This window comes from Podospora anserina, chromosome 3 (assembly GCF_000226545.1).
Source record: "Podospora anserina S mat+ genomic DNA chromosome 3, supercontig 3".
NCBI classification, from domain to species: Eukaryota; Fungi; Ascomycota; class Sordariomycetes; order Sordariales; family Podosporaceae; genus Podospora; species Podospora anserina.
The window spans coordinates 169,125-194,092 of record NW_001914833.1 but is presented as its reverse complement, the minus strand read 5'-3'; the positions used below and the strand labels follow the sequence as shown (position 1 = coordinate 194,092).

Below are 24,968 nucleotides of genomic sequence, written 5' to 3'. Positions count from 1 at the left end.
ACAGTCTTGCCGACTTCTGTGTTGGCGCCCCATACTTGGTACACACGCAACGAGCGGTGCAGCAGAGCGCCCAACTGCGGCGACATGGTTTATTTCGACTGCGATGTTGTGAAGTTCAATGTTTGCATGCTGGAGATGAAGTTGCATTCGAACAAGCGAGCGAGCAACCCGCAAGACCCCCACGGAGAGCGCGTTGAATCGGCATAGCCTTTTACCGAGATCGGACGGCATTTTTTGGGTTGCAATTGTCATAACATAATTATACTTTTGTGCAAGATGGATCTGGAAACGGCGAAACAACCATCCAACTTCAACACCGTAAGAAATCCAGCCGCCATGTCACAAGTCAACCAACTCGATGCCTCCCTCAATAAACACCTGGATCGCCGCAAGGCCCGCGACATGTTCCGCAGCCTGACCCTCGTCCCTCCCGGCACAGCAGACTTCTCCTCAAACGCATACCTCTCCCTGTCTGCTCAGCCATCGGTCAAAAAAACGTTTTTGTCACGACTTCAAGACGCCGCACACGCCAACACCCCATCTCTCCTCGGCTCAGGAGGCTCCCGTCTCCTCGATGGAAACTCACCCAAGGCGGAAGCGCTCGAGAAAACCCTCGCCGCCTTTCACAGTGCCCCTGCTTCCCTACTCTTCAACTCAGCCATGGACGCCAACGTGGGACTCTTCAGCTGTGTGCCGCAGCCAGACGATGTTGTCCTGTACGACGAGCTGGTTCACGCTAGTATCCACGACGGGATGCGTCTCAGCCGAGCTGCCGAAAAGTTATCGTTTGCGCACAGCACAGTCTGGAGCACCGAGGAGACTGTGGAGCACGGAAAACGGAAGCCCGAGTCGCTGGAAACGGTCTTGGTGGGCCTTCTCAGCAGACCAGGTGGGCATCTCTTCAAGTCCGGGGAGAGAAACGTCTTTATTTCCGTTGAGGGTGTCTACAGCATGGATGGGGATGTTTGTCCCCTGAAAGACATCACAGACTGTGTGGAACGTTGGCTGCCAAAAGGAAACGGACTTGTTATCGTCGATGAGGCTCACTCGTTAGGGGTTTTTGGGGAAAGAGGCCAAGGTCTAGTGTCCGAGCTGGGCCTCGAGGATCGAGTGTGGGCGAGGGTGATGGGGTTTGGCAAAGCGATGGGCTGTTCGGGCGGGCTCATCTTGTGTTCTGACATCACCCGATCATACTTGATCAACTATGCTCGCACGCTCATCTACACGACTGCCATGGCGCTTCCGTCTCTGATCAGTATCGAGGTCGCTTACGAATTCATGATGAGCGGCGGAGCTGAGCCACTGGTTCATCGCCTCAAAAACCTCGTCAAGAACGCCCACTGCTTGTTGATGGAGATGTAGAGAGACTGAAACCTCCATCACATTTACTTCGCGTCAGCTTGGTTGAGCCAAAATCCTCCATTATCCCGGTATTTACCGATCATCCACGCAGCCTAGCAGGTCACTGTCAACAGAACGGATTCATGGTGCGCCCTATTGTCTCTCCAACGGTGCCCAAGGGAACAGAGAGGATACGTCTATGCCTTCACGCTGCCAACACTGCAGATGAGGCTGTCGGGATAGTGTCAGCAATAGAATCATGGGTAGTTTCTCAGATGAATGTTTCAAAGTCGAGACTCTAGCTAGCTCGCGCCACCGACTTTGCAAAGCTCTTCATCGGTTGCAAGCCCCAACGTTCAAACAATACAGCATCATCATCCCATCCGTTGCACTCTGTCGTGAGCATCTTTTCTCCCGTAAAGACAGCATTGGCTCCAGCCATGAAGCACATGGCTTGTTGCTCCTCCGTCATTGTCTTGCGGCCCGCGGCGATACGAATAATGGTAGCCGGCATGATGATTCTCGCCGCGGCAATGGTGCGCAGCATGCTGGTGAAGTCAATCGGCTTTCTGTCGCCCAATGGTGTGCCCTTGATGGGGACCAGCGCGTTCACTGGGAAACTTTCCGGGTGGCTCGGCAGCGTGGCAGCGGTATGCAGCAATCCAATCCTGTCCTTGTCGGTCTCGCCCAGACCCAGAATACCCCCCGAGCAGACGTTGATCCCAGCATCGCGAACATGGCCCAGGGTAGCAAGACGCTCGTCGTAGGTACGGGTCGAGATGATGCTAGGGTAGAACTCGCGGCTCGTGTCGAGGTTGTGGTTGTAGGCTGTGAGACCAGCCTCGCGGAGCTCCTTGGCCTGTTCGGCATCGATCATGCCCAGCGTCACGCACACCTCCATTCCCATGGCCCGCACTCCCGACACCATCTCTTTCACATTGCGCAGACTGTTGTTGCGGCCACGCATGTCGCGCCAGGCGGCTCCCATGCAGAAGCGTGTGCTGCCATTGGCCTTGGCTATACGGGCGGCTTCAAGGACTGTCTCGACGGTTTCGACACGCTTGGCTTGGAGGCCGGTGCCTTTTTGGTAGCGAGTCGACTGGGCGCAGTAGGAACAATCCTCGCTGCAGCCTCCTGTCTTGATGTTCATGAGGGTGCAGAGCTGGACTTCGGACGGGTTATGGAATCGACGGTGGACTTGGGCCTGCATTCATTTGATACCGGGAATTAGTGACAGCTTTGAGCACACGGATCGAGCCATGTATCTCACCGCTTGGAATGCAAGTTCCATCAGGGGCTGGTGGTAGATGGCCGCCGTCTCTTCCTTTGACCAGGTATATCTCGGCGCCGCGGCAGCAACGGCATCCCGCAGAACCTGTCTCGCCCACTGTTGATGCTCGACATTGTCGTGGATAGATGCTACATCCTGATCGTTTGCGTTTGCTGTTGCGTCTGCGGTAGCTGTGGATTGTTGTCGGCGGTGACCGAGTGTCGTCAGCCAGCGACTCGAAGCTCCGACTATCGGAGTTTGCCCCCCAAATCCAGTTGGAAATGGGGGGCGGCGAAGGAGGGCTCTGGCAGACGACGGGGCCAGCATTGATGCTCTCAGAGGTGACGTTTGCTGGGATAGCTAGTGAAAGCAATGTGCTCCAGGCATCTGATTGCCTCAGTGTACCGTGCAAGGTGAAGGCCCGCCAACCTGTGATGACATATTCCCAACCGTTGATTCGCGATAAGGGCTACTCGACAATCTGTGTAGTAAAAACGCCTCATGCAACGGCGGATTGGCGATGTCGTACAGTTGAGCGGGGTCGACCCCCGTGTCGTCGGCATTATCTTTCCTTCAAAATTGGTAACAGTGCCGCGACAACCCGGATACCTATGACTAACAACCGAGTTCTTACGTTTCAGGGCCGCGGTTGATAAAAAGAAGCAAGCGAGACTGAGAACCCACAAACCCTGCTTGCCGTTGTTGAGCATTCTCGGTATTTTCCGTGGGTGGCGTGAGGGGAGGGGGGGGCGACCACCGGCCAAAACTCAAAAGAAGGTCCGCTCGGGGCCGGCTGCCAGCATTGTCCTTATACTGTATCGTTGTCACTGTAGTATTGTACTGTAAGATATCCGGTTTGTCAAGTCCCTTCAGGCATCCACAAACTGTCGTCGCCCATCGTATGCCAAGGTTCTTGAAAATGAATATCTGACTGGATTCCTGGAGCGTAAGGCGGGACTATATCTCTCGCGCATGTAAGAGGTCAAGACCTGGCGAGTCCTGATCAGGAGTGTTAGGTCAGAGGGTGGCCATCGTCCACTCCCGCTACCACTACAGTACCACAGGATTGCATAATGCAGACATGCGTGGATAACAACTTCTCGGGATAATTCACCGGTCCAATCCAGTTTCCCCTGGCCTCAGCTGCCAGTCCCAGTTTATAGGAAATACCGGTCATTATGATCCAGGCCATCGCTCACCACACTTATAACAAGTCCACCAGAATAACAAAATTAATGGTATCACCAAACTAAAACCGCTTCAAATACCTAAGGTTCTCCGATTCCAAAATTTCCGCCGGATTCAATCCGCTTTCGAACGCTACACCTTATATGCAACCCAGTGTCAGGTCCTTAGTTGTAATATAAACGCAGATAGACTGATACTGTATTGCTATATCCCAGTTTACATGTATTGTGACACCCATTAGCATGCACGAACGCGTCCTTGCTGAACTGGAGTTGCCCTGGCCACTGTTACTAAGTCTGGAAGATTAAGGAGGATATCTTACAAGCTGATGCACCGCAGACGAGGGGTTTGTTGAGGAAGAAGGCCCGCTAGGAGATGGGAGCACAATGTAGACCACTATTGTGGTGATGTACCGTAGTGCTAGGCGGCTCCGGCTGGGGTGCTGTTTGTGTATAATCCCAAAGGCCGAGACCCATACCTGCGTGGAAATCTTAACCGGACAGGGAATCTAAAGACTGCACTCTCCTTCGGGAGGCGGAGCATCGACTCGAAGCATACGTCTTACCTAGAAAGGTATGGAAGCGAGCCGCCCCTACTTATCTCGTGACAACGTGCCGTAGTGTCACAGTTAAGCCAGCGGGCAGTTTGAAGAGTATGCGGGGCAGAGGACGTGCCCAGCCAATCGTTAAAGGAACCAATGGGAGGTGGAGCGCCTGGGAGCGCTAGGAGCGTGGTGATCAAAGTGATCCTAAGGTGACGCAGGATCACTCTTGGCACCGTGATCCATGGTGAGCCTACGCTGGGAGAAGTGATCGATACTGTCCCTTTTGGGGTTGACTCTCCTGGATCGATCCTCGATCCCATTGATCCTGTTCTGATTGGTCCGTGGTGCGCCCCGCGCCCCACTAAGTGTCAAGCCGTGACGCCACACCACGGCCCAACTGCAATCTACCTGCACGCCGTGAGCCAGTGGTTGGAAGTGAGGCAATTAAGGGCCTCGCGGCTATCAAAGGAAAGGTATTGGTCAACTGGTTATATTAAAGGCCTTGGCAGTGGCCTGAGGGTACGGACCACTTGATGATGGATAAAGACGCGTCCTCTGGACCTATTTGTATTCCTAAATCTTCTTCTTCATCAAGCTGTTCGAGGCCATTGAAGATTATTAGCTGAATTGAACCACGGTTCCAAGCCCTGATATGCAGCCCTTGTCACAGTTGGTATCTTGATTATTGTGATTGAGACAAGCCATTGTTGTACACTGTTTAGCTGTACCGAACCAGGATTGTTCTGAAGCGCCTTCGACTACTATCCCTTTTAGAGGTTTTGGATAGGGGTTCGTCATATGTTGTATATTCACTTTAACTCTGTCACAGATAAGTTGAATGCTACCTTACCACCACCATGGCCGACCACATGAACGTTCAGATGGAAGGCGTTACTGCTACGCCGCCCACCACGGGACATACCACCGCATCGGAAATCTCCACCTTCGAGCAGCTTATCGCACGCATTCGAGAGCTCGAGGGCCGGACCGAGCAGACCGAGGATCAGATCACTGCGATCCACCCAGGCCCGAGACAGGTGGCTAAGTTCCCGGTACCAGAGCGCTATGGCGGCGGGAAGGGGGAGCTTAGAGGGTTCCCAATCCAGCTCAAGACCTATTCTCGTCACTACCCAGACATGTTCACCACCGAGGAGTCCAAGGTGCTGTTCGCAGCCAGCAGACTCAAGGAAGTGTTTGGAGAGTACGATGAGAAAAGGCGTGCGCAGGAGAATCTCGCAAGCCTGCGCCAGACACGCTCAGCAGCCGACTACGCGGCTGCGTTCAAGATCGACAGCCTACGCAGCAAAATCAACGATGCGGGGTTGATGCAGTTTTTCTACAACGGCCTCAAGGAAGAAGTAAAGGGTGAGTTATGTATGAAGTCGAGACCCGACACTATCGACAAGTATATCGCCATGGCCATACGTATCGACGATAGGCAGTTCCAGCGTCGCACGGAGAAGAGAGGCAATACGCGGGGTCACTACGGCAACAACCGTTCCAACGATAAGCGCAAACGGCAATACCCCAGTACTGGCTACTCCAGCACTACCCACGCAGGCCCTATAGAGGTCGACGCTTTTCAGCAACACAGGCCTCAGGGCTGGGGCCAGGGCAGGGATAACCTCAAGTGTTTTAACTGTGGGAAGACAGGACACTTTAAGAAGGACTGTCGGGCACCCAAGCAACTTAAGTGGAAGAAGGAGGCTGCAGTAGCAACCATATCGTAAGGGGTAAAGGTTATAGAGATCGTAGCCGTCAGCTACAAGGAAAAATGTGGGAGGTATTGCTCCCGGCGGATTATTCAAGCAGGTTGCTTCAGGGCTTCGGCCCTGAGGCCTGCTTATTGGTGAAGGATAAGGAAGGCTTTTGCTCTCCGGAGCTGTGTGACGAACCCCTGTACAGAACCTCTGAAAGGGATACTGGTTGAAGGCTGCTTCTGACAATTGGTTCGGTGCGGCTAAACAGTGCACAACAAGATGTCTCAATGTAAACACAAGATACCGTGAATACAAGCTGTGATTGCATACTGCGGAACTGTCTGTCTACACCAGCCAGTTCCTCCGTATATATAGACCTCAATCCTCTAAGTACCTCCGTACCTGGCTCACCTCGATCAACAAGTGAGCGCCCCACTGTCCTGCAGCCCCGCCGTTGTCTTTCACTTGATTGGCCACCACGGCTTGCTGCAGTCTCCACTCTGCCTTGCTATATGGTTGGTCTGTGACAAGCTGCTTGTAAAAGTATCTAAGAATATCATTGACTATTACACATCTCTGCGGATGTACAACAGGTTAAAAGTCCCTTTTAAGCTTCTCTAATCAGTATTTCGATAATTTCACCACTGTTTTAACTAGTAGTACCGTCCGACAGAGGATCCTATCGTCTCTAATCGTCCTTTTTCGTTACCTTCGTTCTGCTAGCTTTTAGAGGGTATTTCCAACAGTAGTAAAATCGATAACCGAGTTTATGTCACAGTTAACCCAACAGCAGGCCGCGCCACATGTGGGGCGCAGGACGTCCCCAGCCCAATCATTAAGGAAGTCAGGGAACAGCCAATCAGAGTTGGACAAAAGTGCTATGGCGCCAAGGCTCACGAGCACTTGCAGGATGCAAGATGCTAAGGGTGATCGGGGCCGTAGCAGGGCGAGCACCTCACGGTCCCGAGGTCTATATATACGAAGAAACTGACTGGTGTAGATAGACAGTTCCGCAGTATGTAATACAAGTCACAATCGTTGGTATCTAAACTGTTGTGATTGAGACAAGCCATTATTGTACACTGTTTAGCTGTACCGAACTAGGATTGTTCAGAAGTGCCTTCAACCAGTGTCCCTTTCAGAGGTTCTGGATAGGGGTTCGTCACACCCGGCAACTGTCGAATGCTGCAGTCAAAGTCTTCTTCGCTCTCAGTGTACTGCGCCGATAGCTATTTGAGCCTGTATTTACAGGCCTCAATAGCACCTATTTCAACATAATTTAAATTAGCTCTAAGTAGGGTAAGTAAATTCTAAATAATCTATAAGCGAGGTAAGCAGACTTTAAGCAGTCTCTGAGCGAGGTGAATAGACTGGAGCCGAAGATGAGCTAGTCCTAAGCTCTACCTAATTCAGGACAGATAAACCCGTGAGAAGTCACATGACGAATTGTGTCCAGATTCCGGTGTTACAACAGCGTGTGTGATTCAAAAACTACTTTTCATCTTGCTTGATATTCTTGCTTGAGATCAACCAAGCTTAAGCATTGTATCCTATGTAGCTTCCCCTCCATCGTTCCAATTACACCTGAATCCAAAACCGTCCAAAACTACAAAATACCAAAACAAGAATAGCAAAACCCCAACACCATCGCAATGCTCTAATCAACTCCCATCAAAAGAAACCTCCCCCTTCAAGCCGCCACAGCCGTCTGCACAGTAACACCCTTCTTCCTCTCTCCAATCCTCTCCATCCTCATCTCCTCTCCCACCTTCCTATGCGCCTGCGCCAGCACCCTATAAATGTTCGCCAGCTCATAATCCCCATTCCACTCAAACCCCTCCGAGCTCCGTCCTGCGACATCGCTCAGCCTGGCGTGGCTGCTCTCGGTCAAGTCACAATCAATCACCCAGTGCCCCGACCCTTTGACAGGAAACCGATAAACGATGTGCTTCCACTCCGAGCGCCTAATCTCCATCTGTCTGGCTCTGTCATAAGCACTGTCGGGGGTGGCGCGCATCTGGGAGGCGCGCTCCATGGGAGAGTCAGGGTTTAATGCCCAGTTTGGGTCGATGGGTGGGGCCAGAAGGTTGCTGTCTTGGGTTGGGTTGAGTTGGAGGGCGAGGCCTAGGTTGGCTTTGGTTAGGGAGAGGTTGTAAGGCCTCAAGGGGGCGGGACGGGAGGCGGAGAGGGGTGGGATGGGAGGGGGGAGTTGAGTCGTGGTGGTTGGTTGGGCTTCCTTCTTGTCGTCGGGGGCGTCGTATACAGAGGATGCTTTGGTGGACTGCTGGGGGGAGGCAGAACGGGAGGTGTTGCGGGCGGTGGTGGGGTTGTCGTTTGTCGTGGAGGCCATGTTGGGGGATGACTTTCCCGGGTGGTGGTTGTCGTCACTCGGGTTGGGTGACAAAATACCGCCGATGGCGGGAGTGGAGTTGGCACCGGTGCTGTTGAGGTTGTCGTTGATGTTTCGGCTCGACATGGGGGGACTGTGGTAAACCATGGAGAGGGATGGTCCTTGGTTCTGTTCCGGGGACATCATGGGCGATCCAAACATTGTTGTTGGTGGTGTTTTGACGATGGCGTCCATCTTATCACCGGCACGTTCTGACAGAGGTGGACTTTGATAAGCCATGGCGATGAGTTGATTAATCTGCTCCCCAGTGGGTAGTTGGGGCGTTCTTTTGAGAGTGGCTGGAGGGCGCGGAGGCGAGCGAGGGCGGACGTTTCTGTAACGAGACGACGGCAACTTGGGAGAAGGTCTTTTCAAGGGAACCATGAACAAGTCCTGGTCACTGGCGCTATCGACAGGTTCGATCAGTGGGGCAGATTCGCTGGTGATGGAGTTGTTGTTGGGCTTGAACTCGACGTCCATGATACTGTTGAATGCGAGTCGAGGATGTTTGTGGGTTAATAACGAAGGGAATAACAGGGCAAAATACTTGATGATGTTCTAGTATTTTTCCTGATCTGCTTTGTTTTCGAGATGTGCGTCGATCAGTCTGGGGAAGGAGGCCCGTTTGTTTATATGGGAATGTTGACAGTGGTTGAAGTCGATGCCAGAAGGGTGACTCCATCGTGGTCCCCATGCTCCAAGACGGGCATGGCTGAATAGGTGTGAATGATCGTGGCCATCTTTCGGCAGTCTGGGGTCGTGAGGTCTGAAACGGGACAGCAGAGGCTTCTGGCTGGGAGCCCTGTTAGTGCAAGCCATGCAGGGCACGCAAATCTGCTAATACTCGTTTATGCACTGGCAGTGAAAACCGGCTGGGTGACCTTGAAGTGGGCAGCGGGTGATGGACCGGTCGTCTGTCAGAGTGCTTTTGTCCTCCGACGAGAAAGACCACAACACGACCTTGACGTCAGTGAACAAAAGTCCATTTGCATTTGTCGGGCCCAGGCCGGTACTTGGTTTGAAACAAGTACCCCCGTTTGAAACCCGCCGCATCTGAAATCATCCCAACAACCAGCGGGGTTCTGGCGGCCCAGTTGCTGCACCGGTGAGGCGCAGTTGTTATCTTCAAGGGCCAACAACAGCCCCGCGTGAAAAGAGACCAACCGGAATGCAAGCGCCAACCACCGCATGGAAAATAAGCATGCTGTGCCTCTATTTGCGGTGCTTAAGAACAAGTGTGGACAGACATTGGACATCTCGAAATTGATTACGATTCCCTGTCTAGATAGCTCCCTACCTCTGGTAGAGTATCTAGATCCTAGTCTCAATGCCACCTCATGTGATTGATATTATCGTCCCCGTACGAGACCCTTCCATCACCTCATGTCCCGCTGGGTGCACCCTTCAATCTCTCCAATGCCGCGGTAGCCTATTTGGCAGGCGAGTCATCACGCATGCAACTCACGGTATCCGCGACATCCCAGCATGTGATTGCCTTGATGCGGTCGTGGAAGTATGTGTCGGTAATGTTGGTGGCAACTGTGGCCTGGAAACGGTTGTCATCACAGTCGAGCCCACTAAGACAAGATGATTAGCTGACAAGAAGAGGAAACTGGTGCTGATCAGCAAAGATGATTCGTATTACGTACGTGAACCAGGAGCAGCAGGTGCTGTTATCATCGTTTCTGAACGAATCGATGGCATCCTTCCACTCATCGGCAAAGTTGACTTTGGGCACATGTGTTAGCATTTCAAAGCTACAGGCACAAAGGCGTACCACTCACCACAAGAGCCGAGAGGCAGAGTCTTGTCAGGGGGACCAAAGCTGGAACATTCGCCCTGGAACAGGGGGTCCTTGCAGAAGGTGACGCTGCCATAGCCCTCGTTGTCCTGAGCCTTCACCTCCAGCTCAGGCATGGCAGGCTCGGCATCACGCTCCGCCACGGGACGTGGGTTGTAGTAGAACTCTTCAGCGTTGGCTTCGCATCGATACGACTTGATTGCATCATTCCACTTGCCGGCACCCAGCGCGTCGGCCGTCTGGGTGCTCAAGGGCTCCGACTTCTCGGGACAGTCGAGCTCACTGCAACAATTCAGAAACCGTGGTTATCCCCAAGAAGTTACCGTGATTACCCACGTCCACCATCTACAGCACCAGTCCACCTGATTGTGGTTGGTGTAGGAGCTGATGGTGTTTTGCCAGTCACTGGGAAGGTTGTCTATTGCAGAAACTCATCGTCAGTGAAGACTCCAATGAAGGGAGTTGCGGAGAAGAAGGAGATACGTACAACACTGCATATCCTTGCGGTCTTTGTCAAATAACTGCTTGTCGCCCTGGAAATTCTCATCCTTGTAGTAGGTGATGCTGGCGCCAGGAGCACGCTGTCTCTTCTCGAGAGCGGGGATAGCTGAAGCAAGGGCAGAGCCAGCGCCGAGGGCGGCGGCGAGGAAGGAGACGATCTTGGAAGAGATCATGAGATGCGACTGTTGTTTGGTGTGATTTACTTGTTGTGGTTCTGGGTGATGTATGTTGATGGGAAAATAACCCTTCTCAGTTCAAGAAGACAAGAGGACTTTAGTGCTCACACTTGAAGAGCCTCTGCGGCCTCATGAAAGTTCTGAGTATCCGCATCCCGGCCCGCAGCGGAGCAACATGAAGTAGCTCCTGATGTCAGAGCTGCTTAGATTGGCCGAGGATTTCAGGAAGTCGTGCCAGAGCCACCGGTCCGGAGACTGTGGAGCGAGTCTTATCATTCTCAGGTGGGACGACTCAATAATATGGGGAGATTACTTCACCGGACTGCCCAGTTAACCGACGCCTTCTCAGGCATTTCTTTGTCGTGCTCCCCAACTGTTGGAATGGGTGGGTCATGCCGGTCATCAGGTGTTTGAGACCACCTGGCAGTGGCTTCTCCTGCCCCTGCCCCGCAGACGATGACGAAGGCGGGGAGCCCAAAACGGGATGAGAACACGGCTGGGAAGGAAGGATGGGAGTTACGGCCGAGCGCATCATCATGGCTGGATGCTGTGACCAACCCACTCCCATGCAGAAGGAGAAATCCCGATTGACTTTGAAGATCATTTTAAACGAGTAGATATCAAACATCACAACCACATTAATGGAGCCGTTATACCCTGCACTGCTTGCAGTTTCTTGTCTCAAGGGTAGGGTCCTCGTATCTGTGCCAAGCCAATTCAGGGGTTCAGGGGGCCATAATGAGGGACAACAAATCCATCCACCAGATCATACAGATATAGTGGAGAGCATAGGCACAAACAGCACAGCGGCGCTGAATAAAAGCATGTTGGGGTTTGACTTTTGGATTTAGCTAAAGAGCTGGCTGGACTGAAAGGCAGAAACCACCTGAAGTTAGGTATTACCAGACTAGGATAGCTCTGTGAAGTGAGTGCTTTCCTTGTGCTTTGCCTGTCCTGCTCTTTTTTGTACCTAACTCACGCGTCCAAGTCTCGCTACCAATCCCCTTATTTTGTCTCTCCCCAATCCCCTTCCACTGCCTCGTACCAACTCTCTATTATTTTCTCGCGCTTGAAGCAAGTACCCATAGACCGGAGAACACGACGAAGGTGGGCTTCACGGTAGCGTGGTATTCGTACTTGATCCAACTACCAAGGAAACGGACTTCGTTGATCATCTTCCACCCATTGACACTCCCATGGGATTGCATCTTCACGGTTCCTGGAGGCCAAAATAGTGACTATATCAAAACTAAACAGGATTATGGATCACAATGGTCCTTACCGATCTGGATCCTCGAGAAGATCATGTTGCTGTCTAAGGCGCTGAATCCACTCGCTCACTGAGATGTAAGGTTCCAGATCGACGGAGAGGCCTTCCAGACGATACTTCCTAGCTGCGAACATAGCGCTGTCCCTTCTGCGACCCAGATGGGTAAGCCATATATTGTGGCCACGATCAATTCCCTCCACCGAAGGGAAGAAGCAGATAGACGTAAGGATCCTTAACGCAATAACTTGGTTATAGAAGGTAAGTACCTCGCCAGCATGCGCGGGATTATTTAAAGGCGAGATCTTAAGGTAGTCGTAAGTATTAACCTACCCCTTGTGCTATTAAGTCAACCCGTAGATGACATCTTCTGCCTTTGGTGCTTATGACACCATGGAGACTCGGACGCTGTCGGCTGCTCGCAGCGAAAAGCGTCTTTGTGAAGCGCCTGTGAATGATAAGAGTATTGGTCCAGGTACCGTGTGGAGGCGGGAAAGCTTACCTTGCATTTATCGCTTGGGAACGAGTCTTCGGAGGCCATTTTGGTGTCCCAGCTGGTTTGTACGTGGTCTTGAGTTCACGGGAATTGATTTGTGAAGGACTCCTTGTTAGAGTTAGTGATACAAGTGACCTAGCAATTAATACTGATAGAATGCAGCTGAATAAAGAGAAGGTGGGAGAGAAAAGAGAGAGAACGCCGACAGTTGCTTCATGAAAAAGGTTATTTTATATCTATACTATTAGGCTCTAGCCATGCCAAACCAAATCGAAGGGAATTTTAGGTTGGGGGCACCTGTGATATATCTGTGGGGCAAATAAGCCTGAAAGCGTTGTATATGTGTTGAACTATAATGAGTATGCTCTTCCTGGCTTGCAGTGAATGCTTGATGAATAGCGGTTGATACTCAGTGAATATCGTACGTCCAACCACCATCATAAGCAGTCACCCGACCTCCGTCCGGCATAAAAACCCAAGTTGATAAGCGTGAGTTGATATATGGAATCGATCCCTACCTAGCTCAGTTCAGAGGTGTGATGCTGTTCTTCCACGACAAAAGCCAAGACAGGATCAGTCCCTACAAGGAAACTAGCCAGAGACCTCTTCTGTTAGGTTTACTGTCAATAATGGCTTGGTCTAAAAAGCTATAGTACCTACTAATTGAAAGTTTGAGCAACAAATACTAGGACCGAAATACTGTACGGAAAACATATAAATATAAGGTAAGGTAGCTAACTGTCACTGCTAAATCTTCATCATCACCAATGACTTCGTGATCAACAATGGGCCTTCTCCATGTCTTAGTTGCTCGACAGGCAACGAGGTGTTTGGGTCCGTCATGCTCTCCTAACTTAAATGTGTCTGGTAACTCTCATGCACGCCCAACCAGATTGCGAAGCCACCGGAAAGCCAAGTGAAGGTTTGTCTAGTGCAATACCCGCGGGATTCTGAGGCCACATGTCTTCGTAATGTGTCTTTATTAATCATAGAGTTCACTGGATATAGATGAGGTGGAAAGTCTATAGTTGCAACCATAATGATGTTTGGACCCTGAGCTTGATGCGACAGAGTAAAATTTCAATCGGTCAATGTGACGGGACATGGACGGACGACTTGTGAGGCACATCAAGATTTTCAGGATGTTTATTGGTAACTCGAGAAAATCTTCACCCAATAGTTTGAAACAAAAACGTTAAAAAATGCTGTCAAACCTTGAACAACTTGGAATCTTCCAAACACACCCTGTCAGGAAAAAAAAAAAAAGGCCAAAGCCCCTAAGCCAGAGCTCAATCGTAGCAAAACAGCAAAGTGAGGTTGTAATGTATAATATGTCAGAAAGAGTAAACGCAAAGAATGCATTCAACATGTTATCCAAGGTGTGTGTTCAGCACTCCAGAAGCCATCGGGCCTCTACCAGGGAGTTTCATCTGGCACAAAATCGACCGATTCTTCGGCCCATTCAAGTTGTCTAGCAGCCTCCTCCTCGTCACGGCTAGTATCAAGACAATATTCCCTATTCGTCTTTTCAATCCACTCATTCCACTCCTCTTCTGTCCGCACGTATGGTTTCGGCTTTTGTGGTTTCTCCTGGCGGGGATCATGCTCGTGGGTTCTTTCCACAATCTTGGCGAGAACACCCTTCGAATCGCAGCCATATTCCATTCCTTCTCTTGGCAAGTCCCTAGAAAACCACAGTCGTTAGATTAGTTTGACATTGGACGGGCACGAGAACTTGGGTGCAGTCATCCACTTACCGTTCAGGCTGGTCAAAGAGATGATGCTCTTCAGCCAAATCAGCAACCCATCTTTCCACCGACTTGTACGCAGAAAGGTCGAAGCCCTCTTTCTCCCTCTGCTCCCGCACGAAATCAACCAGTGCGTCCCGACGCCACTGCAGAGAGCGGATGTATTGAAAGTGGCCATCCTCGGGTTCACACCACGTAGGATAAGGGTTGGGGTAAAATATCATCGTGACCAGGTAGCGGCGGGCGATGACGGAGTTGTGGAAGTTGAGAGCCTCCAAGGCTTCTCCGCTTCCACCCGGGAAGTGCTCGCTCTCCAACTCTTCAAAAGGCAGTCTCTGATAGCACCCTTCGACCCTCTCCTTACCTTCGTTGATCTGTCGCTGGAGTGCTTGTCTGAGTTCTTCGTGGTGCTGACAGTGGAAGTTGCAGGTAACTGCCTCTATATTACACGCTCCGCCATCCCGGTGGATTGCCTGTAGGTAGGCCTGTTAGATTCCGATAATGATACCACAATCAACGCATGGCGTTACATGGAGTCTTACCTGGCACCTGCGTACCCATTCCTCTTCACTATCCTCCAGCTCGTGTTCGAGGCATTCCTTCTCTTCGCCCTCTGGTATTTGAGCAACCGCTTCTGGCTGTGCCTCCTTTACCAAGTGCTCCGAGAAGACATTGCAGGGCCTAGGAAGTCTTTGGAGGATATTCAACGACGATTTTTGTACCCGATGCGAGAACTTGTCCAAGATAGTCATTTTGTAGACGACCGACTGGCCTTAGTGAGCGGTGATTGGTCAGGACGCTGACTTCAGATATATCGTCTGCACGCGAGGGAGTGGCTACTGGCTGTCGTTGACAAATGGTATATGATGATGATGGTTGAGGGACAAGGGAGAAACGAATCAAGAAATAAAAATGAATCGTGAAGGTAATAATTTAACAAACGGTTAAGGTAGAGTTCAGCGCAGTATTAGGTTTCACACATCCATCTGTGTCAAACCCAAAACCACCATTTGACCCACATGGCTAACCCTTAACACCACCCAAAGTATCAAAGTCATTTCCATGATGATAGGCTTCTGTACAGTAGAGTCACGAGCCTCAGGCTCCCTATGTCCACTTTGCAGACGCGAAAAAAGTCTAACAAAAAAGGCTGAAGTTGAGCTTCGGACCCCGCATATCCTCAAAGTTAGAATTACGCTTCTCCAAAGAGAACCTCATGATGGGTGAAAATAATACCAGGTCGATCTTTGAATCTCTAGGGCAATCAGGAGGTTGCGTTAAGATCAAGACAAGTCTGTAAATTGCTTCTATATGCAAACCAACCCCTCAGTCCCCAATTACAATGACCAATCAGAATCACCTTCCTGATCACAATCTCCACTCCACTCTTCGTGATCCCAATCACCTTCGTACTGTTTGTGAGCCCAATCAGCCTCGTACTTTGCGTGAAGCATACGACGCAGAAACGGTCTAATGTATCGTCCCTCCATTCCTACCAACTCTTGTAGCGATATCCGCAGGTCGTCCAGTCTCGGCAGGACATTCCAATACCAGAAGCTCCTGCATTCACAAATGGCGGTCCCGCGAAGCCTTTGCCATAGCGACCATTTCGGTGTTTCAAACTGGTAGGTACGTATTGATAGCCTCGGATCAACCTGCTCGTCACGCACGATGATTCGGGCGATGATATCTGACATGTCTTTTCCTGGCTCGCAAGGCGTTGTGGAAGGGTGGGGAGGAGGTCTAGTACAAGACAGAAAGGTCAGCACCTGTAACTAGGTCACCTCTCTGGATCTGTGAAAAGACCGAATGCTTCGATAAAATAAAGCATCCGCCACTCAAACGACCTGAGACCCTCCAAACCGGATTCGGCCGGTCAGGGTTTTTTAATAATAGCGTTATAGTTTTAGTCGGTTGGTAGGATAGGGGGCAGGAAATATAAGTTTATTTTAAGATGTAGATGATGGTAGACTGGTGAGCAAAGGATTGGAAGAAGATTGACAGCACGCTTTGTACTGGTCGAAGACATGATCAGACTTTGGGACAATTTTCTGGCTTCCACGCCATCAATGTGTGATAGATTCAAAAGCTACGCGTGACGAGAAACGGGTTTTCCGGCAAAGAAAGTCTTAATCTGTGTGATAAACCTGCCTGGCACGTGGAAAGGTGGCGCTGGTTTAGGCACTGCCAAGCTCACCAGCCCCGGGCATAGGCTCTTGGGGCTCTCCTCTCAGCGGTTTGCATTTCACTGGTCGGATTTAACTGGGTCTGTAAGCCACGCATACCTCATGGGTGGTTTGATGCTAGATGAACGCCGGGTTCTCGCTGACATGTGGTACATCGAACTCCAAGCGTCTTCAGAGCTTCGCTGCATCCCCATCGCTGCGTCGGCCCGCAAACCCAGTGCCCGTGTAGAGCACTGCTGTGTTCTCGCCAGCAATGCTCTGTGTCTGCGGGGAGGTAATGCCAAGATCGAAGAAACGGACACTGAACAACCAGTACATGATGGACCGAGGCGAGCGACTCTCATCCCTGTGTGTGTACTCATTCATGTCAGGGCTACTAACCAAGGGAAACAGAAACATGCCACTGGTGCGTAGCTCCCGTCTCCAGCGCGTTTTTTGGTGTTTCCCGGCCGCCTGGGCGCTATGGACATAGCTTAACCCTCGTTGGGTCGTTCCTGGTCATCTTTGGCGGGCAGATTGAGGGCTATTCCCGCAACGAAACTGACCTGGAACTCCTCCAGTGGGTACAGCCGAAACCCTCAGATGACGAGAGGTCAGCACCACCGCCGAGAACCAACCACAGCACTGTGGTGTGGAATACTAAGATGCATATGTGCGTAGCTTTCTATCCCCCGACCCAAAAATCGCAATCCTAACCAAGGCTCCACGCGACCTAGCTTCGGCGGCACCGACGGCTACACCTGGTACAACGATATGTGGAGCTACGAGCCTGAAACCAACAGATGGGAACACATACCCACTGATACCAGGCACTGGAAAAGGCCGACCAGGCGCGAGGGTCACGCGGCAGCTGTGGGGGGAAACAAGATGTGTGTGTGTGGTGGACGATCAGAGATGGGCGAGGATCTCAAGGACTTTTGGATCTTTGACATGGCGGAGCGTCGCTGGCGTGACTCGCTCTAAAACATGGACGGCCTTCCTTCGCCCCGCAGCGGGCACTCCATGGTTGTCATCGGGAAGCACATAGTTGTACTGGGGGGAGAGCCGAGTTCGAGTAAGCATGCTAACTGGGAAGAGCTCGCCTTGGGCTACGTGCTCGACACGACGAAATTTCAAACACCGCAAACATCTTTGAGACTGTCTTACCCAACCCCCTTGAAGAAACAACTGTGGTAAGTACCACGCCGGATATGGCGTTGCAAAAACACCCAGAATAGAGCCAAATCTTCGTGGGGTGACTGCAAAGCCGGTTAGGTGGTACATGATAGTATGTAGAACCATGCTTCTCGAATAAACTTGCACCCTTTTAACGAGGTCTTTACAGGCTTCAAAAGATAGTTCATAGGCCTTGAAAGATAGTAAATAGGTCCGGAAGGATAGTTAATAGGCCTTAAGAGATTGTTCAAAGCCCTCAAGAGATAGTTAGAGGCCCTTAAAGTGATAGTTCATAGGTTTTATAAGATAGTTAGTAGGCCTAGAGGGATGGTCAGAAGGCCCCTTAATATTCAAAGAGGTGTAAGCTAACAGTGATCTTACATTTTACTCCTGCAGTTCAGTTATCGCCCACAGCGGGCTACGTGCTCAAGGTAGGTACGCAGCCTAAAAGACGACATTAGTGATTCAAACAAGGGAAATGAGGAGAATGCAAAGATTAGAGGTAGAGTTTTGACAAATACTATTTCATATTCCAAATAATCCTATACAAGATATGTACCAGCCCATCACAACCATGCAGAAATAATGTACAAGAAAAAAACAACATACACAAACTGATTGACTATACCGCCAACAGCTAGAAATCCCTGTAACCAAACATGGCCAAAGAAAAAGAAAAGAAAAAAAGAAAAAAAAACGCCTATGCAATGTTCAACTCCTCCCCAGGCCTGTTCACCAACTGCTCCAACGAAGCACAAACATCATCCAACAACTTCACCGCCTCTTCCTTCCACGACTCAAAAGTGATAACCTCAATGGTCAAGGTATCCCCATCATGGAAAGCCTGAATCTTCCACTCCCTCAACGGCTCTTCGTATGCATACAGCGTCTCAAACTTGGCCTTGCGGTCCAAGAATGACAAGGTCTCGACGTGGGCCACATCCTGGTGAACGACCGTGTCGAACCAGGTCACCTCCTCAGGATCCCAGTCTGTGCAGTTCCGGACAATCTCCTCCAGACCCATGCAGTCGTGCGAAGAAGTCATCATGTGCTGGGTCTGGAGGGCCTCGAGCAGGTCGTAGCCGGTGCGAATGGGGACGTCGCCATCGAACTTGACGCGGGTAAGGACGTACTGCCAGCAGGGGCCGGCGATGGCGTTGGCGTCGGGGATGCCGGGTATGTCGACGCTGCGGCCGGAGGCGACTTCGCCGAATACCACGTCCTTGACCTTGAGCAGACGGGCAAAGGTCAAAGCCCAGGCTGCGGAGGGAAGGGTAGCTACGGTCACGTCGCGGCTGCGGGCGGCGATGTTGACGGGCTTGTGGATGGCAAAGTGGCGGCGGTCGGTGATGGGGGTGTCAGGTCTCAAGAGAGAAATACCCTCAGAACCGGCAAGGAGGTCGCGCCAGTAGGGGATGGCAGCGGGAATGCCCTCTTGGATGGTGTGGTCGACAAAGGTGGAGAAGGGGTACGATGGAGAGACCGACTTGGGGTCCTGGTACAGCTGCTGGAGCTGATTGAGGAAGATGGGAAGGCAAATCTCATCGTACTGGGCGTGGGACAGGCGGAAGACAAGGGTGCTCTTGGTGCCGTTGGTGACAAAGAACCACTTGACGAAGGAAGAACCATAAGGCATCTTGGTTTGGGCATCCAGTCTGCTGACCTTGCCGGCAAACTCCTCGACATCGTCACCGTCAATCTCATATTCGACAATGTCGACAATGAAGGGGTTCTCGATCACCACGCTGTAGCAGACATCATCAAGGCGGACATAGACGGTGCGAAGGACTTCGTTGATGGCGACAAGCTCTTGGCAGGCACGGAAGAGCTGCTTCTTGTTGACCATGCCCTCAAAGTGCATGAGCTCATAGCGGATGGAGAAGCGAGGAAGCTCAACGGTACCCCTGACGGCAATCTCCTGGAGAGGTCTGGTGGGGAGAACATCGAGGATCTTCCATGACTTGTCGGCCAGCGATCTCTGCATACGACGCATGAAGGAGGTCAAGAGGAGAGAGAAGGGCTGGTAGTCGGCCTTGGAGGGACTGGATGGGCTCGCGGGAGAGCTGCTGCCCTGGCCCCTTTGAACGTTGGTGATGACAGTGGGCGATGGCTGCATGACATTGGCCATGTCATACAGAGTCCGGTTGGCAAAGACCTGCGCGACGCTGAGCTGCATTCCCTGCTGACGGGCCTCGGAGACGAGCTTCATGGCGGCAATCGAGTCGCCACCACGGTTGAAGAAGCTGTCACCAAGGAAGATCTTGTCCTCATCGACCTTGAGAAGACGACTCCATATGCCCCGGAGCAGCTTTTGCTTGGCAGAGGAAGCAGAGATGGCAGGGCCAGACGAAGCAGCCTTCTTCTTGGGGACAGTGAAATCGGGCTTGATCTGGGCCGACTTGGGGAGCACGCGAAGAACAGGAGTGTCGACACTGAACTCGAAGCTGGCAAGTCGTCCGGTTCTGTAGATCTGGCCGCCGTTGACAGTGGTGCTCTTCAGCCACAGCGGCGGTGGTGTCTGCACAGCGACTGCAGGGGCGCTGAGGGTCTTGGTGGTCTCCACTAACAGCTCACCCACAGCGCCACGCGGGGAGGGGCGCGTGTGGTCAGCTGCATCGGCAATCCAGGCACTGGCAATGTCAGCCCGATCCAACCCAAGCGCATCCAAGTCAGCACCCTCCAACTTGAACTTCTTGCTCATATCCTCAACTTCTTTGCTGTCAGCATCCGTCAGACACTGCAAGTCACCGACCTTGACCTCCTTCGCATCGCCCTCGCAGAGCTGGTGCACCACTGTCCGGAGCTGCTCCAACACTCGCTCCATCGTGTCCTTGCTGACCGTCTTGGAGTCGAAACTGGCCATCACGAAGAAGCCATCGGAAGAAAGGGAGCACACCAACATGAGGGCATACGTGTTGAACTTGAGCGCTTCCTGGGCCGCCTCGCCATCGCCCGCCGGCACCAACCCGTTGGCCGGTGTCTTGTCGTCAGCCTCGACCTCGCCAGCTGCGGGATGCAGCACGAAACCAGTACGCAGCTCGCAAGCCTGGAGGGCGTCGTCGCTCAACTTGCGGATGTGCTGAAGACCGGCATGTTCGTATGGGATCTGACCGACAATCTGCTCGGCAATGGTCTGAAGATACTGCTCGACGGACGACTCGCGGTTGATGGTGACCCGCACGGGAACGGTGGTGATCATGGGACCCTCGATCTCTTCGATGCCTACGATGGGGGCATTGCGACCAGTCAGTGTCTCGCCGAAAACAATGTCGTTGTTGCCGCTGCAGTACTGGGAGGCCACCAGAGCCCACGCCGCGCGAACCACGCTGGCAAGAGTGATGGTGGCGCCGGGCACTGATGGGAGCTTCCGGCCATCAAGCTTGATATCGACTTCGAGGAGGGAGTCGGCCTGGGTCTGGTAGCCCTCAAAGGGAAGCCGGGGGAACTGAACACCCGTCGCACCGTCGAGCTGCTCACGCCAGTAAGTGTCGCATCCTGCACGATCAAGCCTGTTGTTGAGGTAGTCGATGAAGTGCTTGAACTGGGCCGCTGGCTTTCTCGGAGCAACACCCTGGTAGGCCTGGTTGACACGGTCAACTACCAGGGGCATCGACCATCCGTCGTAGAGAGCGTGGTGCATGGTCAGTACAAAGTGATAGACGTCGCCCTCGCGGATCATGGCGTAGCGAACAAGCTTCTTGCCGAGACCCATCTCCTCGTCACGGTCGTCCTCGAGATACCTGGCCAACGATGACGCAGTGCGCCACTGGATAGGCTCCCTGATCAAGACTTGCATGAGACCGTAGTCGGACACCTGAACGATACGAGTGCGGAGGATGGCGGAGTCGGCGGCGATGGCCTCGAAGGCATTCTGCAACTTCTTGGCGTCTTTGGCATTGTTCATCTTGAGCACACGCTGGGCTACATAGGCCTCCTTGACCTTGGCAGAGAGCGCCATCAAGGCCTCTTGGAGCGGTGTGCAGGGATAGACATCCTCGATATCGGCCTTGTCAACCTCGCAAAGCTGGCTGACCTCGGTCTTTGCCGCCTCAGCAGACCAGGCCTTGTCGATCAGGGAGAAGGGTGGGACGTCAGCAGCAGCACCACCGCTTCCAGCCTCTGCCTTCTTAGCAACCACAGCCATATCCCGGAGGACAGGGTACCGGAAGACATCGGCAACCGACAGAACAATGCCTTCAGCGCGAGCAGCGGGAACGAGTCTCATGGCCCTGAGAGAGTCTCCGCCGAGAGCAAAGAAGCTGTCGCTAACAGTGATGTCGGTATGGTCCCCAAGCAACGACTTCCACACAGCAGCCAGCATCCGCTCCATCTCGGTCGAAGGGGCACCACCTTCGCTGCTCTTGTTCTTGCGGGCGCTGCCAGTGATCTGCTCGCGCGTCATGGCGCCACCAAGCGCACGAAGCTTCTTGCGATCGATCTTGGCAGAAGGCAGCACTGGCATGTCGCGGAGAGGGATGAATGCCGCGGGGACCATGTACCGGGGAAGATCGACGCCAAGCGCTTCCTCGATACCGGTCAGGGCCTTGGTCAGTTCATCAGAGAAGGTGGCCTCCGCTTCGTCACATTCCTCGGTTGTGCCGCTCTTGGTGCGAGGCTCGGCCAAAAAGGCCACCAAAGTAGGCTCGGCTCCCGCAGGCTTGATGACCTCAGCAGCGATCTTGACACGGCTTGGGAGGTGGTGCCGGAGATGGTGCTCAATCTCAACCAACTCAACACGCTGTCCACGGAGCTTGACTTGAGCATCCTTGCGGCCGATGAAGACAAAGTCACCAGACCCATCAGCATCGTACCGAACAAGATCACCAGTCTTGTAGAGCCGGCCGGTTCTGCCAGGGATCTCTTTGTGTCCGGCAACCAACCATACAGGGTCCTCAATAAACACCTCAGCCGTCTTCTCGGCCTCACCCAAGTAACCAAGACCGACGACGGGGCCTTCCACCAGCAGCTCGCCGACTGATCCGACAGGAACCAGACGGTCGTGGTCCTCGGGGTCGACAATCCAGCCTACACCGCCGACACCACGGCCAATGTTTCCGGTCGTAAACACCTTGCGCTCGTCCTTGTTCTTGGCAAAGGTGTTGTTGACAGTGCAGCCGACAGTGCATTCGGAGGGGCCATACGCGATAATGACGCTGGTCTTGCCCTTGCTCCACGCAGCCGCATCAGAAGCCGAGATGGCTTCACCGCCCAATCCCAAGACGTCAAGCTCAGCAATCACGGCGGGATCGAGCACACGCGCAACACTGGGTGTCATGTGCGCCATATTGGCGCCACTAGCCCTGATGGCACCGCCAAGGTCATTCATGCGGTCGGCATCAGAGGGGATGCAGATGGTACCACCGACTGACAGAGTGCAGAGCATGCAATCGATGCTGACATCGAAGGCATAACTGGCAAACTCGAAGCACTTGGTAGAAGACTTGTACCCCACCGCCTCAGCACGGGGAATGGCACCGCTGGTGAAGTTGGCGTGAGAAACAACGACACCCTTGGGCTTGCCTGTGCTGCCAGAGGTGAACTGGATGTAGAGAGGAGAGGTGACAGTCGGGATAGTGGGCAATGGGGGGAGCTCGCCCTCGATGGTGGAGAAAGACTGGAACAGCTCCTCGTTCACCGTTACCACCTGGCTGCCATCTTCAGGAACAAGACGCTTCGCCAGCTCAGTCTGAGCGGCGGAGGCAACGACCAGCTTGCCGCCGGTTTGCTCCACCATGGCGCGCAGTCTGCCCTCTGGCTGAGATGTTGGGTCCGTCAAGGCAAATGCGCCACCAGCCTTCATGATGGCCAACAAAGCGACGATGGTCCACCGGCACTTTTCGAAGCATAGCGGTACATTAACACCAACTGTGATGCCCTGAGAAACGAGGTGATGCGCCAGGCGGGTAGACATGAGCTCGAGCTCGGCGTAGGTCCATTGGCCATCCCACGAGGAAAGCGCAATCTTGTCCGGGCGAGCGGCGGCCTGCTCAGAGATGATGTCTTGCATCGTCCGGTCGATCAGAGGGGGCATTTCGGCGTTCCAGGCCCATATTTGGTCGAGGTCACGGCCGAGGGGCTCGAGGAGGGCCGAGATGGGGGCTTCGGGCTGAGTGGTGATGATATTAACAAGTTGAATTAGGGTGTCGAGTCTGTCTCCGGCCTGCCGGGAGTTGAGGGAGTCGGGCTTTTCGGTGGTAGGGTAAACGCCCTCGAGGGTGAGGGCAGAAGCATGCTTGGAGACACGGAGTTGGAAGTCGAATTGCTGGGGATTGTCAGTCAGTCGTGTTTCAGGGGCGGGGGGGCAAACGGTGGAGTACATACAGATGGTCCAGCCGTCTCTTTTTGGGGAAAGGAGGTCTCCTTCTCGTCGTTGAAGAAGAGGTAGAGGAGCCCTGGGCGGGCGATGTTCTCGGTTGAGGTCTTGACGGCCTGGAGGAAGGTTGATACAGACTCTGATCGTGACCTGGTCAATTCGAGACCGAGAGCCCTGAGGGAAAAGCGGGTGGAGATCTCTGATGGTGAGCTTTGCGACTTGTGGCCCCAGGAGAACTGTTCTACTCTGTCGTCGTCGCCTCGTTGTCTTTGGAGGAGAGCACCCCAGGCGAGAAGAAGGGCGTCGAGAGCAGACTCTGATTCGGGTACTGGTAGCGTCCTGGTAACAGAGTCTAGAGGAATGGTCTGGGTGTCGAGCTGCATGGCATCGCGGCGGAGGCCACCCAGGATGCCGGGTGCGTGCTGGGCGAGATGCATATTGTCTGGTATGTTTTGCCGAGCTGGCTACGGGAAGGGACACGACTGTCGGTTAATTCCCGCTTTCTATCTTGTGTCGAGAGGTTCTTTGCCGTGTCGTGGTAGCGTGTAGTGACCTTACAGGACAGGATCAACGCATGGGGGTGGGCAGCGGGATATCCCTTTCTGCTACTTTTTGTTCGAGGGAGAATGCTGACAAGAGAGGTACAATAATCGGGGTGACACTCTTCTTGCAGTTCTTGATACAGAGGACAGGAAAAAGGAAAGAAAGCAGGAGAGGGAAAGACCAGGTACGACCGGCAACTTTTCACTTTGGTGAACCTGCATCTGCTAGACTAGCGAATCCAACCCATCCATGTTTGGATATGTATGGGTGCTGGATACTAGCCGGAATGATACCCCATTCCCGGGTCTTCACTACTAGACCTTACGACAAGAAAAAAAAAACCCCGCTCT

The 24,968-nt window shown here is 52.8% G+C and overlaps 7 protein-coding genes across 7 annotated transcripts; 2 read left to right on the top strand and 5 right to left on the bottom strand.

The window, feature by feature from the left end:
• Positions 1-336: 336 nt before the first annotated feature.
• PODANS_3_11160 (uncharacterized protein) lies at positions 337-1,643 on the top strand (the record flags this gene model as incomplete). Its single annotated transcript, XM_001903480.1, has 2 exons — positions 337-1,346; positions 1,400-1,643. The coding sequence occupies 2 exons, from the start codon at positions 337-339 to the stop codon at positions 1,641-1,643; spliced, it is 1,254 nt and encodes a 417-aa protein (XP_001903515.1).
• Positions 1,640-2,938, bottom strand: PODANS_3_11170 (uncharacterized protein; the record flags this gene model as incomplete). The annotated part of the gene is made up of 2 exons (XM_001903479.1): positions 1,640-2,545; positions 2,612-2,938. The coding sequence occupies 2 exons, from the start codon at positions 2,936-2,938 to the stop codon at positions 1,640-1,642; spliced, it is 1,233 nt and encodes a 410-aa protein (XP_001903514.1).
• A 2,262-nt stretch (positions 2,939-5,200) lies between these two features.
• PODANS_3_11180 (uncharacterized protein) lies at positions 5,201-6,073 on the top strand (the record flags this gene model as incomplete). Its single annotated transcript, XM_001903478.1, has 1 exon — positions 5,201-6,073. One exon carries the CDS (start codon positions 5,201-5,203, stop codon positions 6,071-6,073), a length of 873 nt encoding a protein of 290 aa, XP_001903513.1.
• A 1,660-nt stretch (positions 6,074-7,733) lies between these two features.
• Positions 7,734-8,912, bottom strand: PODANS_3_11190 (uncharacterized protein; the record flags this gene model as incomplete). Its single annotated transcript, XM_001903477.1, has 1 exon — positions 7,734-8,912. The coding sequence occupies one exon, from the start codon at positions 8,910-8,912 to the stop codon at positions 7,734-7,736; it is 1,179 nt and encodes a 392-aa protein (XP_001903512.1).
• Positions 8,913-10,175: 1,263 nt separating this feature from the next.
• On the bottom strand, positions 10,176-10,907 carry PODANS_3_11193 (uncharacterized protein; the record flags this gene model as incomplete). Its single annotated transcript, XM_001903476.1, has 2 exons — positions 10,176-10,515; positions 10,717-10,907. 2 exons carry the CDS (start codon positions 10,905-10,907, stop codon positions 10,176-10,178), a joined length of 531 nt encoding a protein of 176 aa, XP_001903511.1.
• A 3,179-nt stretch (positions 10,908-14,086) lies between these two features.
• Positions 14,087-15,173, bottom strand: PODANS_3_11197 (uncharacterized protein; the record flags this gene model as incomplete). Its single annotated transcript, XM_001903475.1, has 3 exons — positions 14,087-14,357; positions 14,431-14,894; positions 14,979-15,173. 3 exons carry the CDS (start codon positions 15,171-15,173, stop codon positions 14,087-14,089), a joined length of 930 nt encoding a protein of 309 aa, XP_001903510.1.
• Positions 15,174-18,462: 3,289 nt separating this feature from the next.
• PODANS_3_11200 (uncharacterized protein) lies at positions 18,463-24,081 on the bottom strand (the record flags this gene model as incomplete). The annotated part of the gene is made up of 1 exon (XM_001903474.1): positions 18,463-24,081. One exon carries the CDS (start codon positions 24,079-24,081, stop codon positions 18,463-18,465), a length of 5,619 nt encoding a protein of 1,872 aa, XP_001903509.1.
• Between the last annotated feature and the right edge of the window lie 887 nt (positions 24,082-24,968).